The sequence below is a fragment of the Ornithodoros turicata genome, chromosome 10 (assembly GCF_037126465.1).
Source record: "Ornithodoros turicata isolate Travis chromosome 10, ASM3712646v1, whole genome shotgun sequence".
Lineage (NCBI taxonomy): Eukaryota > Metazoa > Arthropoda > Arachnida > Ixodida > Argasidae > Ornithodoros > Ornithodoros turicata.
This window is the reverse complement of record NC_088210.1, coordinates 11,593,363-11,609,737: the sequence shown is the minus strand read 5'-3', so window position 1 is coordinate 11,609,737 and position 16,375 is coordinate 11,593,363. Positions and strand designations below refer to the sequence as shown.

The 16,375-nt window shown below is 48.8% G+C and overlaps 1 protein-coding gene across 6 annotated transcripts in view; it reads right to left on the bottom strand.

The window, feature by feature from the left end:
- LOC135370325 (uncharacterized) overlaps nt 1-16,375 on the bottom strand; it is a 161,614-nt gene that overhangs the window by 8,050 nt on the left and 137,189 nt on the right. For 5 of the 6 annotated variants that reach the window (XM_064604045.1, XM_064604044.1, XM_064604043.1 and 2 more), the window contains 6 exons: nt 11,136-11,332; nt 9,640-9,752; nt 8,543-8,589; nt 7,884-8,123; nt 3,520-5,648; nt 2,990-3,057 (listed from right to left, as the gene is read on the bottom strand). In XM_064604045.1, the coding sequence (XP_064460115.1) occupies nt 2,990-3,057; nt 3,520-5,648; nt 7,884-8,123; nt 8,543-8,589; nt 9,640-9,752; nt 11,136-11,332 (2,794 nt within the window). The remainder of the gene's footprint in view (nt 1-2,989; nt 3,058-3,519; nt 5,649-7,883; nt 8,124-8,542; nt 8,590-9,639; nt 9,753-11,135; nt 11,333-16,375) is intronic. The other variant, XM_064604047.1, reaches the window with a different exon arrangement.

Sequence of the window (16,375 nt, the reverse complement as noted above, 5' to 3'; positions counted from 1 at the left end):
CGAGAACGACGCCAAATACAATGTTGCTAGCAATCGTGTGTCGTAGTCGCCAGTATATTTTTCCATTGCACCCGATTCACAAATTCGATAACAGTATAATTCGTTAACATTTAAAGTATTGGTGTGCAAAGGCCGAGGTGTCAACCGGTGAGTTATAGATCGCCTTCAGAAGCGCGCGACCGACGTTTTTCCAACTGTATAACGAAACAACAAAATAAAGATGTGGTACACGCGAAGATATACAGGGTGGAAGAAGGAAGTCACTGGAAAGGTTAGCCAAATAATTCACGAACGGGTTCAGTCGAAGAACTTTCTTTTTTTACAAGTATCCGTCCGATACCACCTACAAGCTGCGCACCGTGTGAATGAGTGGGAGGTGCTCATTATTTAAATAAAAATTCAAATGAGCTTCGTGAAAAAACTTCACATCTAAAGCAGGGAGCCGTCGGCATTAAAATGCACTCTTAAAAATGAACTTCACCACATAGAACGCTCCTAGCCAACCATCACCCCGAATGACAACGTTCTCGCCCCTGATTTGTTGAAAACGGGAGGAGGAGCCTATTTTGTGCCGTGCATAATGAGCACAAAATAGGCTCCTCCTCCCGTTTTCAACAAATTTTGGGCGACAACGTTGTCATTCGGCGTGATGGTTGGCTAGGAGCGTGCTATGTGGTGAAGTTCATTTTTAAGAGTGTGGGTACTGCCCCTTTTGGGACCTTTTAGAGAAAAATCTGCCGTCGAAGCGGGTCATTTGTTGCAGTAATTAATTGCTTTCGGTTTGCATTTATTAGTCGCGGCAGGACGCGGTGAAGCGCAAAAGGATGTAATTCATTGGTGTAATTAATTAGTGGATAAGTGAGTGAATCCGTTTGCGCTTCACAACGACCAGCCGCGACAAAAATATGTAAACTGAAACCAATTAATTACTGCAACAAATGACCCGCTTCGGTGGCAGATTTTTCTCTAAAAGGTGTCCACTGAAGGTCCCAAAAGGGGTAGTACCAATTTTAATGCCGAGGGCGCCCTGCTTTAAAAGTTGTTTTTTTACACGAAACAAATTTTGAATTTTCATTTAAATGATGAGCGCCTCCCATTCAGTCACAGGGTGCGCAGCTTGTAGGCGGTATCGGACAGATACTTGCAAACAAGAAGGTTCTCCGATTGGTGCACCTGATCGCCAATTATTTAGCCCGGATATTTATCTGAAATACCCTGTCTAATGGAAGCCAGGCAGACGGAGAATACGTATCACGCCTTTTTGTTAACGCGAATATTTTACGAGTTCGCTTTGAAACCATGCTGAACCATAACAAGCTGAGTACAATCTCAGCAGGGTGATTTCACGCCGGATCATGCAGGGTGCATGGTCCGGTCGACCTCTCCATTTTTTTTTCTTCTTTCACACATATATTAAAGCCTTGTCCCTAGGAGGCTACAGGAGGCTCCAATATTTTATCACGAATTTGATAACTTTTGATACGAAGGAGGGAAGGCTAAACACTGTTTTTCGAAGAACCACCCTCGTTCCCAGTCGCCACGTTGCCAGATGCGGTGCACATAGTCTTTTTAGATGTCTTTCTGTGGTACTTAGCATATCCCCCCCCCCCACCCCGTAGCCAATTGAAAAGGCAACAATTTTGTGAACTAGTCAAATGCTTCGCTAGTTTTGAATATAAGTAATGTGCCTGTATAATGCATAATATGTTTTGCTCTCGTGTCTTAATTATCGACAGGGACATCATTTACGAATGACATTCTGTTTCTTCGTGTAGCTCGATGCATGACAAACTAATGACATCCGGTACGACCGTCATTCGCTGGGAATGACATTCAGCTTGGCGTGTGACAAGGGTATAAGACTCAGCCAATCGGTGGTGGTGGTGGTGCTGGTGAAGGGGCTCGCCGTTGTCGGCCTCCCAGAGGTGGGCAACGTCACCACTGACGCCCCGGGGGAATGTGCGTCCTGGGCCGACTTCTAAAGGAGTTTTTACGTTTAGTACGCGGGAACGTTCAATCACTACTCGCAGACGACAGTGGTTCTTCTGCACGTCTGCGACCGCTGAAAGCACGTTCGTGATTGGCTACAGCCGTTGAAAACACTATCCTGATCGCGAGACTCAGCCAATCAGGATAGTGTTTTCAACGGCTGTATAGCCAATCACGAACGTGCTTTCAGCGGTCGCAGACATGGAAAAGAACCACTGTCGTCTGCGAGTAGTGATTGAACGTTCCCGCGTACTAAATGTAAAAACTTTGAAATAAAGCGCAAACGGTCCCATATCTTTCTCAAGACTGATTTTCTGGAAAGCGTATTGTACTTTTTGTCTACAGATTCAGGTCTGCCGGTTCCAAGTCAGTTTCAATCGTTCGAATCGTAATAGCAGACGAATTCTGACTTTATGTGTCCACGTAGCGAAGGAGGGAGAGGAGGCAATAAGCGGACTTTCTGTATCTAGGTGGCGTTGGCTGTACTCCCCGCGTTCCCGGTCGCTTTCGGTTTCGGCTTCGGCTCGTTTGCATATCAAAATTCGGGGATGGATATTTTAATGCACGTGCGTGTTTCAGGATTTGTTAATCGTGAAATGGCTCGCAACGTAAGGATAATCTCTCAATCTGCTATCTCGCTTTTGCACGAAATCCCGTAATTAAAAACGTTAATTAACGAATTTTAGGTAATTAGTCATCTTGTAGTTGCACACTTTCTTCGAGAGGATGTCTGCATGGCCGTAGAACTCAACTGCAAGAACGACATCCATGCTGCTATAATAGCTTTTATAAAAAATTCTGTAAAAACAACAGCAACAACAACAAAAAACACCCTGTATGACAAAGCGCCCGCGCGCCGCGAATGCAACGCGCGACGCGCCATGAAAGAACGAAGTCCAGCTGACAGGACGCGACCGTGTGCGTTGGAACGTTTTTCTTTTTTTCATATTGCGCGGGATTTTCTTTCTAGGCAAAAAAAAAAAAAAAGATCAAGGCGTACCTTGTTGGAATCACCTCGTTCAGGTATTTCTCAAGGAACCCTACAGCTTTCCAGTTGACACCTCGGCCCTTAAACGAATGTTTAAAAGTTAGGTAGTTACTTTTACTTATACTCAATTAATCAGGCACGTCAGCGAAACAAAACAGGAAAAAAAAAGCGCGGTAGGTAGTAGTCGGGCAACCACCACAACGTGAAAGAGAGCTGCAATGTACTACGCTACGCAAGTTCCGAGCGCTCGGAAAGCGCCACGCGAACATGCGAGATTGCTTCATTTTTACCAAGCGAACATGACTGCTCGAGATCTGGCAAAAAAAAAAGTTGCTACGAAATGACCACCCGAATTCGCCATTAGATGGCGGCGAATATGTGCCCGCCCGGTGCCCAATTCGCGAAAAATTAGGGCTGCAGAACTAAAGAGTGTTGCAGTAAAACATGAAAACATGTGACGTATGCAAGAAGAGGACAGAAAACACTCGTGCCTCACTAAACCACATCGTTACTTTCGCTGTTCGTTCGTCACAAAAATATACCTGAGGGTTTTGAGGAGCATATCGTTGGCTACGTTCCTGGTGGGTTCCGTACGCTGCCTCCCGAGTAAGTGCATTAGAAGCCATGCGAGCAACATCCCTCGCCAGTTCCTGCTCATAAAAGGCACGCTCTTCGTCGGAGGGACGACTAGAAGACTTCGCGTCGGCACCGACACCTCTGTGAGAGTTTGGATCCATAGGCCGTTCTTTTTGGTCCGGAGCGGTAGGGTGGGTAAACTTGCCACGCACTGCTACACCATAGTCTCTCCACACGGTCGGGTAGCCTGCCGCTTGGTGTGACGCACCGGTTGTTCCATGGGCAACGGCACCGCCATATGTCTGTACACCGGGGTAAGGCAAATGTTCCGCGGTTTTCGCCCCCCCGTAGTAATACGCGAGGGGATAATTTTGTTGGCCGTAATACGCAGCAAGGTCCGGACGGTGTCCTTCTTTGAAAGTCAAGGGTACACTACGCGTTTCAGCGGGCACAGGAGAAGGCTTGCCGGCTCGTTGCGGAAACGGCCTCTGGATAGTTGGGGGAGGCTGAGGAGGTGCGGGCATTCGGCGAGATTCTTCCTGCTGCTTCTGCACGTCCGTCGCAGAGTGAGCGCGTTTCACTTGCGGATTTTGAGGCACAGTCGGAGAAGCACGTCTGTGGTAACCACTGGTGTAGTAGGACCTATTCTCCGATCCCGGAGGTGCGGCGTTTTCGTGCAGAACTACTGGTGGAATTTCGCGGGGAATGTCAATGCTCCTAACGTTAAGCATCCCCCTTCCTATCAAAGGCACTGCGACAGGTATGTTCGCAGCTGACATCACGGGTATGGCAGTGGTAGGGGGTGAGTGTATTGGATATTGGTGTCCCGGGATACTGCGGGGAGGTGTCGAGGCATTTTGCGGTGCTTTCGAAGTTTGCAGTTCGTTGTCGTACTTCGGACGGGGCCTGGGAGGGTGGGAGCCTTCGGAGTCTGATCTCGGCTCTTTGTAGGCCCGCGTGCCCTGGTGAAAGTACGGAACAAGCGGCACAATGGTGGGAGGGCTCTTCTGCGCCTGCTGCTTTTCGGTCTCATTCGTAGCCCTTATGCGATTCTCAAGTTCCGTCAACATCCGTAGCTTCTCGGCTCTCATGTGAACAAGTCGCTCGTATTCTGCCTCCTTTTGCGAGGCGAGGTGGTCCAAGTACTGCAGCTCCTCTTTCCTCTTGCGCAACTCTTGCTCCGGGCTCTGCGTAACGTCGTTCTTGTCCGGAGTGTGTCTTTCGGGAGTGGCCGGCGAAATTGTTGCTGGTTCTTGGCGTAACGTGGGTTGGGAACGAACAATCGTCAGCGGAGGAAGTTCGGCGCACTCCGTGCGTTTCGTTGGGCTCGCGCAGTGCGCTTCGGGAGGAGTCCTCATGGTGTTCACACGGTCAGCCGAGGGTCGCCGAGGTGTAGGATACGGTGGCTGAGCGTTGTATTGAGGAGCGACAGCAACGGATGGTCTCGACGGATGAGACACACGATCCTGAGTTGGTTTAAGGTCCCTCTGGTTCTTTTGTAGTTCTTTTTGAAGCTCACTGCTCTTTGGCACCCTTAGGCCAACGGTACTCTTGTCCTGAGGAGCACTGGTTCCACCATTCGTCACGTGACCGTCGTTCGGCTGCTGAACACTTGGCCGCTGGTAAGGGGGCATAAAGACACGGGGCAACCCAAAGTACGAGAACATAGGATTCATTCGGGCGGACCCGTCACCATGCGGAACAAGCGGAACGGACTGGTACGCCTTCTGTGCCATCCGGATGTAAGGTGGGCCATACATTCGGTCCGACATACAAGCGGCATTTGGAACTGCAGAGCCTTGCTGGCACATCTCTGTGAGTCCGTGTAGTGGACCTTGTGGAACTCCTGTTGGAGATAGGGGTGGAGGGCCGCTACCATCTGGTCGGTAAAACCAAGGGAAGAGTTGGCGCTGGGCTTCGACTAGAGCCCTTTGTTGAGCGTCGAACGCCATGGCGTGTTGCAGCCCTTCATTCGGTCGTGGTACGGGTTGTGGGGGATGTGAAGCTTGAGCGTGGTTTTCTGCACCAGGGTACTTCCGGTTCTCGTTCCTCGTATCCTTCCCGACTTCTCCTATGTACATAATGTCCGTGTCACCTGCGAAGACAAAAGTATAATATGATCATCAATCAACAATATATGATCAACGGAAGCAAGTAATAGTGAGTTTCACGCAGCGTTCGCTATGGCCTTTACGTACGCAAGGTTTAGCGTGGTGGTTCTAGCGCACTGCCTGAGGCTTTGTTTTGTTTTGCGCGTGCGTAGAATCCCCAAAAGCTATTCCTTACGTACGCAAAGGCGATAGCGTGTGTTACAGGTAGCGTTCGTGGATCTGCGCACTGCCCAAAGCTCTCTTTCTGCTATGGGCGTGCGCCGTACCATCAACGCTATCCTTCCGTACGCAAAGCCGATAACGGACGATGTACTAAAACGTTCTACTATAGTCGTGTTCAAGAAGGAAAATATATCAAGTCCGTCAACTACATGCGCCGTTGGAGATAAGGAGGCTAAATAGACCTCTCCCTGTTTGCAAACAAATGACGTCACAGTGTTCGACAGCGCCCCCAATTTGGTAGACTTGAACTACGCTCGAAGCTAGGGGCGTCGCGCCCGAAGGTCAGGGTCTTGAGTGGGTTACGATGGTCCCTGAAAGGGACGCGACCTTCGGTCCTGCTTTTCTTTCATAGGAGGCAGCGAACAATTGCGCACTAGTGGAAGCCAGCCCTCCCCTTCCGATTTGTTTCGGTTTCAGTCTGTCTATTGACGTCATGATGACGTTTCTCGGGTAGAGTACACTTTCTGAGATCAAATGGAGAATTTCCATTTCTCGCGAATTAAATAAAAGTGCTTTGATAAAAGTGCTCAGAAGTCATGGCAAAATCTCCCACGAGATAACTAGCGTTGACCCTGTAATGTTCAGACAGGTATACGTTTTTTTAATACGATTTCTTTTTCACGTTAGGTGGAACAGCCTGTATGTGAACAGCCCAACGCATATCAATGCATTGCAACGCAAACGCTCACACACATTGGAACGCAAAAGTGTGAAAGGGGCTCTAATAAATACAGTATAAGTAAATAAATCAGGTTTCGTCAAAGGCTCGATACCCAAAATATATTTGACGTCAGCGAACACTGCACGCGCTTCGCCGAACTTTTTAAAGAACCCGACAAAACTACATAGTTTCGGATTCTCCAAGAGTAGGTGATGCCATCGGGACTCCCGCCATATGTCACCTAGCAACAGCTCGCGTTTCCGCTCTACGCGCCACCTGTAGAAGACTGCCAGCACCTGTGGTGAGGGGACGGAAATCGAACATCGAGGAGCAATGTTGCCAGGCGCTTTGGTGGGTTGGGCACTGTATGACGTCATATTTCCCAAGACTATAAAATAATATATAATATGATACTTCAGCGTCACGTAAAAGGAGGCAATATTTTGGGACAACACAGCGTGAGACGCGTACGTGGATTGCAATCACGCAAATTTGGTAAGGTTCTGAAGACATCAGATGGTGGCTAGTGGTTATGAGCATGGGAGCCGTTAAGGGGGAAAGGGGATACTTGACCCCCCCCCCCCCCCGGTTCAGAGTTTATTTGTTTTTTTTTTCCTGACTTTGCCAGGGGCCTGCCGGCTCTCGGTGCTCAAGTCGTCTAACTTGTAGTAATCCAACGAAAAGCAACATCTCAGGCACCAACAAGTTGCGGGAGCGTTCCAATGACGGACGTCACTGATGGTACTCAGAGTTATTGCGTAAGAGTGAGCGGTAGAACGACACCCTCCCCCGGGGCAACACCACCTATATTGAGAAAGCCTACGCATTGCATCCTCTCCCTCTTTCAATTAAGAGTCAGAATCCGTCTGCTACTGCGATTCACCGTTCTGCGAATTGAAGAACCCGCAAATGGTTGCAGCTGATTCCTGGAACCTGCAGACCTAAATATTTAGACAGAGAGCGCAAGACGGCTTTCCAGAAAATCAGTTTTGAGAAAGATTGAGACCGTTTTTCGCTTTATTTCCAAGTTTTCCCTTTTAGTACACGGGGACGTTCGATCGCAACTCGCAGACGACGGTGCACGTTCGTGATTGGCTACGGCCATTGAAAACACGATCCTCATTGGCTGATCCTCAATGTTACGTCACGTCGACGACCGCGCAGGTTTTCTGCATCTATAGGTGGTGTTGCAGTTGGGGGACTGTGCAGTGGCGCCCGGGTCCGAGATCTTGCCCCTCCCCTAAAAATTGCCTATCGGCTCCCCTGGTGGTGAGTGATGGTGGTAGAACTGCTTGCCGTAGGCTGGACACGTAGTGACACTTCAAAGGTTACTCACTGTTGTTTGGAGAGCGTATTCCGTACCCTCGCTGCCTCCCTATTCCGTTGGGGATTCCTGGAGGGTGGTGGGGAGGTTGCCATGTTTTCCCACTTTCCTGCGGGTTAACGGTTCCCTCCGGGACCTTAACAAATCTCGGATGTGACGGCGGAGACAGCGAAGCTGAACAGAGAGTGCCACCTATGAAAGGCGGCCTGGATTTGAAATCCATCTTCGAGATTGAAGTTTGGTCCGCATAACCTGAAAGAGTGTATGCCTTGGATGAGGTTGTTAGGACGCGTGTCTACCTGGTACTTCGATGTTCTTCGGTCACTACCGATATTTAGAATCTACGGTCCAGCTATACCCTGTTGTAAACACCAACACTCTATATAACTTTCGAATTGACACCTCGGGCCTTACACCAGTACTTAAACAAAAATAGGCGATTAGCCTTATCTAATTAATTCATTAATTAATTAGGTGCAATGGAAGAATTCTGTCGGCTACGATACACGAACGACCGATAACAACAATCAGTTGGTTCCACTCACGTAGAAAGCTGGGTTATTTTCAAAAATGTCGATACGTATTACTGGAGAAACCCCGTATGTAGCGTTTGATTACATTATGTTAATGCGTCCGTGTATATATATACATGTCAATCTGTATTTGAGTACCTGATGTGGGAGTGTTCCGTGAGAGCTCGGTCTGGGTTGAGACGCATCTGAAAAACACAAACAAAAACGAAATTAAGCAACCATATATACCCCGATTTATACAGCTTGCGACGTATTGTTTCGAATCGAGAGCTTGTGGTTGATCTCCTCTGAAATCTTCAGGTGTTGGAAGAATGTTTCTGCCGACAATAGAAACGTACGGTGTGCTTCCCAGTGCGCGTTTATTAGTCCAAAGAAACAGTCTTGCCACGCCTGGAGATTCCAGGCCGGATAAACCACAAGCTGTCGATTCCTGTATGTCGCAAGCTGTACTTCACCAAACACAGTATACGTGTTGACAGCACGACTTACTAGATTTGACCACTTACGACCACTTCACAATCGGCAAACCCAAGGAGGGGCCCGTCTGCACGACCCGCTAGGGGCGCTACTCATCGGCCCGCGAGATCTGCATCATGATTGGACGATGGAAATTTGAATTTTGAACGCGCAGAAGCGGACGCACGATCACCGTAGCAGACGACAACAATAGCTCATACGAAAACGCGTGGAATGATGATGATAATCAACTTTAGAAGGAAGCATCTCTCGTGGGACATCCATCACTTGTACAAAAATACTAAGGTAAGCTAAAGTACAGAGTACTGTAGAAATTGAGGAAGCAATAACCGGGCCGATGAGCAGCGCCACCGCTAGCCTTTAAATGCGGCGCTGGGAAGGGGTCCGTTTGATACGGTCGCTATAATCTAGTAGGTCGTGACCACGGTGGTCGTGACTGACGCTGTGTCGAAAGGGAACAGTGGGCAACAAGGAGAGGGCGTTACGTAACAGGGTCTGAGGGTGCTGAATCCATGTGGAAGACCGGGTATGTCTCTGTTTTTGCTCAGATATTGTGCCCGTAAACGACTGTGGATGCACGTGATGTGAATATGTTGATGTGGCCAGAGAGAAGGAAAGGAGGACAGAAGTTCGGAGGCGCCATGGTGGGAGAGAGCGGAAACGGCCACGGAACTTCCGCTAAATTATAGCACCAGTGCTGCTTTGCAAGTGCTGCATCCTGCATTGAAGTAATATATTTCGCTGTACAGGTGACTCACTTTATCGTTTCCCCTTCGTTCGTCTCTGTGCAAACTTCATCCTGAATCTCCGACATCGATCTGCTGAGGATGTCAACAGAGGGGGAACCCTTGACTTCTCCGTCGGAACATTTCTGTTGGGAGAAAACCTGGGTGAGGATGGCAGTCTTTTCGCGTACTCAGGTATACGAGTATTTATTTAGATCTGTCAAACGTAATGTTGTACTGAAAAGCTCAAAAAAAAAAAAAAGACAAGAGATAAAGCAGACCAAAAGATGCATGCTTTCTTCAGACTCAACGACACGTTACCACAGTCACAGTGCACCAGCCCACATGCACCTTTTTGATTTGTAATAGCAACGTTTTATTCTAGCGATTCTATTGAGGTATTGTTATTTGACTTTCACGGAAGGATTGATAATAATAATAATAATTGGGTGTTTACGTCGCGAGTCAACTGAGATCACACAAAGGATTGCTATAGAGACGAAGTCTACATGGGTCTTCGTTCCGTGTTTTTGCCCTGCTTTCCGCTGCTTTGTTTTTTTTTGTTTTTTTAGCACTGAAGTGACGCCTCCCCCAATGTTCTTTTTTTTTGCTCTTTACTTTTGCCTGCGGCATTGTTCCGCAACGATCTCCCGATACCCCAGGTAAACACAAAAGACGGTGCTTCCCACCGATGTGAACCTGCATTGAAAGTTTCACAGCGAAGAGTGTTATAGAAGCGGAGAAAATGGGCACCGCGAATACCGAAACTCACGCGGCTCTGACATCACAGAGCTCGCCGCCGCCAGTGAGGCAGCCCACGAGAAGTCACGTGCTTACGACTGCCCAATAGGAATGGACGCCACTCTGAGCCCTGTGACGTCTGCGCTGGGTATGTGTTCGAGGGCTTGTATCTCGCTAAATACGCACAGTATATTCTGGCATGTAGTACAGCTCCCGTCAACATTAATAATAACACCGAAAAAAAAAGAGTCTCATTTGCGAGCGTGGTAACAGCCACCTTGAGGGCACTGGGGGAATGTTAAGTGAACAAAATCCTTGCATTAAACTAACAGAATAATTTTGTCCAATTCAGGTTTCCTCATGACCCCAAGGGTTGCTGTAATCTCGGGAACGAGACCTCATTTTTCCCAGTGTTATTATTAAGGTTGACGGGAGCTGTACAATGCGTCCGTAATGCAAGTAATGAACCACATCTATGAGATGTGTCCCAACCCCTTCAACTAATGTATGGCTCTAATTCTGCTATTTCGCAGTTTTCCGCGAAAACATCTAATTGATATGTTAGTTAATGAGTTCTAGTTCATTAGTTAATTAGCCGTCCGGAAGTTCCGTGCTCTTTCTCACAGGATGTTCGGCTGGTCACATGACCCTCCCTGTGAAAACCGCACTAGATCTTACAACTTTATTATAAAAAATTTAAAAAAAACGCATTGTATGTGCACATGTAAGTCATTACACATGTACATGTATGTTTTATGCACACTTGCATACTATGGTATGTGTTTTACCTCTTTCCCGTTGAGCGGTGGAGGTGCCGTGAGCGGAGCTTTCACGGGCACAGAAGTGTGGCCCATGATCTTCTGCTCGAGCCAGTTGAACCCCGGAAGTTCTTGTACCAGTCGATTATATCTGGATTCTTCATTCAGAGAATCTTTGACGATGCTCTTGCGAAGTTCCTCGGCGTTCCTCACAAGCCTCTTGACTCCTTTTTGGTGTGGAAACGAACTTAATTAGGAAAAGTTTAAAGGTACCCGGGGGTATCCCCCAGGGGTACAATGTGGGCATCCCGAAATCTCACGATTACGAACCCGCAGTGTCAAAATCCCAAATTAGCACAGTCTAATGCCAGCGCCGCCTGAACACGCGCGGCGGATTGGAGTCAACAGTCTTCGACTAACCTTATAGGTGTCGCTTCAGTCACTATATTGGTCTCACCTAACCATAGACTAACCAAAGTCGCTTCGTATTGTGTATTTCCAGCGCGTCCGTCCTGCAAAGCGTAACCCTAGCTAAAATGTGCATTTCATTGGCTAAAACGGCTTGGACGGATCTCGAAAACACGTGACAGCTGACACGTTGCCCAGTGATATCCTATTTTGTAACACGACCATATTCTCTGACCAAGCGAATATACTAAACTTTGATCATAGAATTTGGGTATTTTGGTATACTCCATTTGAGGTCTGGGATTTTGGACGGTGTGATATCGTGGCACACCCGCCGCAATCTCATAAAATGAGTTCATTCACCAACATGAGCCCTCAGGACTCTAACGCCACAAATTTCGTCCCAATCAAACTCACACTTTTCTAGAAAATCAAAATTGAAAATTGCGGGCAACACTGTGTCGAAGTAGACACCCAATAACTTCGCATTGCCCGTCAAGTACGGCGGCAAAACTACATTGCACACATAATACCACTGGGTCTAACGAGGTGATGTCAGAGCCGTTTATGGGGAGAGTTTGGCCATTCTGCGGTCTTTTGCCGCCCCGAGAAGGGGAGCCAACGTGACGTCAGAACCGCGTCATCGCTCCGCCCACTTGCCCGGGATGAAAGGCGAGCGGTGGCGGCACGGGGGGATTTCAAGGCTGCGCCAGTGCCCCAAAATGGCCGCCCATCGTGTGACGTGAGATGGCGCGCTTTCGGACAGGCTCCTCCCAATGGCCAAACTCTCCTCATAAACGGCTCTGGGTGAGGCGTACGGCCATCGCCCCCTACAGACGCAATAGGCCTGCTTGATGCCTCCTCTCACGCCATGGAGGAAAAAGGAAAAGGAGGCGCCCCAACGGCTCTTTGACACAAGAGAGAACCGTGGGGCAAGTGACGTAAGGATAGGAGATGAGCTGTAGCTTCTTTGGAACGATGCGGGAGTCACGTTATCCGAATAGCCCAATGAGGTCTGTTTGCACGCGCCACTTTGGGGGCCACATTCGCGCGCTACCACAACACCTCTCCAAGTACGTATTCCGAAACTATGCGTTGGTGGCTCCCATAGCGATGTATGTAACCGAAACCGGAAAGCTAGCGGTGGTGTCACTGGAGTGGCCCCCAATCTCGGCTTGACTTCTCGGCGCAATAGGGCTCCTCCTCTCTTTCCTTCCTCCATGTCTCACACTTTCGCACGTGGACATAAAGTCAGCCAATCGAAGAAGCCAGCCAAGATGTCAACCAATCGCCGAAGACTATTTTGGAACGGACTTTCTGTGGCTACCAGCTGCTGTCCATGCGACTGATGTCGGCTCATCGTTCGTCTGCATCGATAGGGGGCGCTGAAAGCACGGACTCTTAATTGTTACGTCACGTCGCTCTAGAGATGGCGCTTCGTCCGTGGTGGAGTTGCTACGACGCGCCGTGTGGAAACTAGTCACTAAATAAGCTTCATTTCGGAGTATCGACACTGAGAGCAGTAGCGCCATCTTTTTGCCGCACCACCACACGGATACCATCCTCATTCGAGGATCAAAGACAGCTAACATAATGCTCCTTTTGGGATAAAGAAGCGTGTATGACTGTTGCGCGATAATCCATGTATTATCCACCAGAGCGTCCCGAGGATGTCAAGGTGAGCTCAATGTCGTCAGTCTTGATGAGGCGCTTGCAAGAGAAAGGAACATTGCACCCGCGCACGATAGATGGCATCGTCCGCTACAACGCCCCAGAGCCGTTTATAGGGAGAGTTTGGCCATTGGGAGGAGCCTAACTTAAAGCGCGTCATGCGACTTCACGGCCGAACGACCTCCCTCGTCGTGCTCTATTGTTATCCAGTCGTCAACCGGTCGCAGACGCCATATTGATGCTGATCGTTGTTTACAATCCAAGGAGAGAAGACACGTGCGTACTTCTTGCTTCGAAAGCCTTTCGTCCTTGAACTCTTTCTGTTCGGCAACAAAGCCCCCTTATCACTTGCGCCAGTGGGTCATAAGCCGGTTATTCCTGTAGATTACATTCAACACGGCCACGAAGGTGTCGACCAGCTGGCGGACAGCATCAATATGGCGCGGACTAGATGGCTGATAAGCGGATTCCGCTCGGATTCAGGCTTTTTGGGCGGCGCAACGACGACTCTGACGTCAAAATAAGCTCCTCCCATGAGGCGGCAAAAGATCAAAGAATGGCCAAACTCTCCCTATAAATGGCTCTGCAACGCCCCACTGCAAGGCCCCTGAAGTGCGCGTGCGCGTGGCTACCGTGGCGCGGAAACAACATGGCGCGTGCTCGCTCTTGGAACTCAGTGTCGATACTCTGAAGCCAAGCTTATTTAGCGACTATAGTGGAAACCAGACAGCACAACAAAAAAGGCTATATATGCATGAGCGCCACTTACAGAAACACCGCTTTGTTGAGGGGGGGGGGGGGGAGATTTGCGGTGTACTCGTTTCTCGTCAGGAAGAGCAGTTTTCAGCAAGCATTTTGTGGGAATTTCTGGGAATCTTGTAGTCACTTTAACGCGCGTCGACGGCTTTTGTTAGCCATCGGTTTTACGATCGCTTTCCGTTCTCACGAGCGAGGTGCAAACACTTGCTCACCAACATTAACAGCGATCGCAGTTGTTTGCTTTGATGCACGTGAAAACCATACGAAACAGACGCTGCATCAGTAGCCTGGACGTTGGTTAACCGTAACAACTGACTGACAACTGGGGTGAGGGCTACCTTCTCTGCGAGATGACGATGATGATGATAACGACGATGAAAGGGAAAAATAGCTACGTGGCGATTCGTGGCAGTTGTTTGTGCATTGCGCTTCAGGAGCTGTTAAGCCGCTGTTAATTTACAGCCTTGCTGCAATTAACTGACGCATTATACAGGGTGTTTCCTCTATATGTGTCCAGAAATTTAAAAAAAAAATAAATAAAAAAATAATAAAACAGGAAGGAGCGCTACTTTTCAGCGAGTTGAGCAGAAAAGTAATAAGACTTGCTTTTCTTTTATCACTCGCTTTAAATATAATTTCTGGACACGTTAGAGCAAACACCCTGTATAATGGAAAATAGAACACACTGAACGAAGCAGATAATGGTAGGAGGAGGGAGAAATTCTTTTCAAGTTCTTGTTTTTCTTTATTTTCGGAGAAATCTTCACCACATTTTCACGGAGCAGTTCAAAACAGAGAGAAAGAGCTAACAAAGAAAAAGCTTTCCGCGCCTGAAATACAATAGAAGAAGCTGACACACACATAAATGGGATGACGATGTTGTGGGTCATTCACCGCCCTTATGGCGGTACACTGCCCCATTGCTCTTGTGGAAGGGATGAGAAAGGGATGGTGATGGAAAGGTGTCCTATTAGAGTTCGTCCATTAGTCCAGTGCTCGAGAGGAACTCAGCAACAGCTCGTCGGCCTTGCATCTGACGTGAGGGGTCCGACCATGGCCCGACAATTTTGGCCAAGTCGAACTGGCGTTGATCGACGCGTTGCAGAGCAGTTTCCATGAGGGCGCGCTCGCGATCGTACACTGTCCGCAGACCAGGAGGATGTGACGGAGGCCACCGCGCACACCACACGTGGAACAGAGACTGCACGCGCCGACACCGAGGAGATGTTTGAAAGCCGGTGTAAAAGCCACATTAAAGGGAGACTCCGCACCAAAAACATGTTGAGGCAACAGTGTGACGTCAATCCGTTCCGTACGATATTGCAGTGAATACAATCTCTCATCCCCAAATGGCATAGATAATTAGAAAAGGAATATTTTCCTCCGAGTGATTAGAACGTGGCTATGAGCGACGTACAGACGCGGACATATGGAGAGAGGACAGCAGGAAGGAGGGGGAGACAGGGAGGTTAGTATGCGTCCTGGGCCGACTTCAAAGGGAACCGTGCCGGCACTCGTCTGGAAAGTCTGCCGGAAAACCCAGGGAAAACCCCAGACAGCAATGGAAGCGGCTCTGTATAGCAGCGTCCGATTACTATTCAGTTCGATCGTCGTTCATTTCAAGGACCTCTGAAACGCGTGTGTGTGGCAGCGGTAATACGCTGCATCAGGCTGTGGCACGAGGGCCGTTTCACGGGCCGCCCTGCGGTCCTCTGAACGTCTTTCCTTTATTATTTTTTTTTCATTCCGTGTTAGCACCGTAAAGCAACTGTGGTTACGAGCGGCGTCTCCGAACGTGAGGCAGTTCGACGTGTCCGATATGGTACCAGCTCGTGCAGAAAGGTGTATCCGAACACCGGACCGGACGCGCGCGTACATGCCTATGCGCACTACCACGAACAGGAGCAATTTTCCACTCAAAGTTGCCTCTTTTGTGCACGGCCGAACGCACGTCACTTAAACCCAAAAAAGCGTTCATCGTGCTATATGTAGTGTGTCACACCATTAATGAATGATGTATCCCGCGAGAAAACTGTCCACATTTCAAAAACACCGACAACATCGATCACGAAGAGTATATATCGATGATATCGACACAAGCATCGGCATCGTTTCATCCCTTTGGCATATACTCTTGTCACTACGGCTCGCGTTATGAAATCTGCGGAAAGCCAACGACGGTTGCACTCACCCATATGCCAAACTGTAGCGGCCAACTGGAGGGCAGCGACGAGTACCTCGCATCACTCAACGAAACGACCTATTAATTGCGAGTCTCGTCGAAACATCGATACGCTGTTGCAACCTCAACGCAGAGAGCACCGAAGAAAGGGCCACGCAGATCATCTTCTCATCATCCGGCGTGCATCCTGATGGAGGTACATTTCAATACGATGGGGGCTCTAACGTGCCCAGATCGGAGTGCAGGAAGT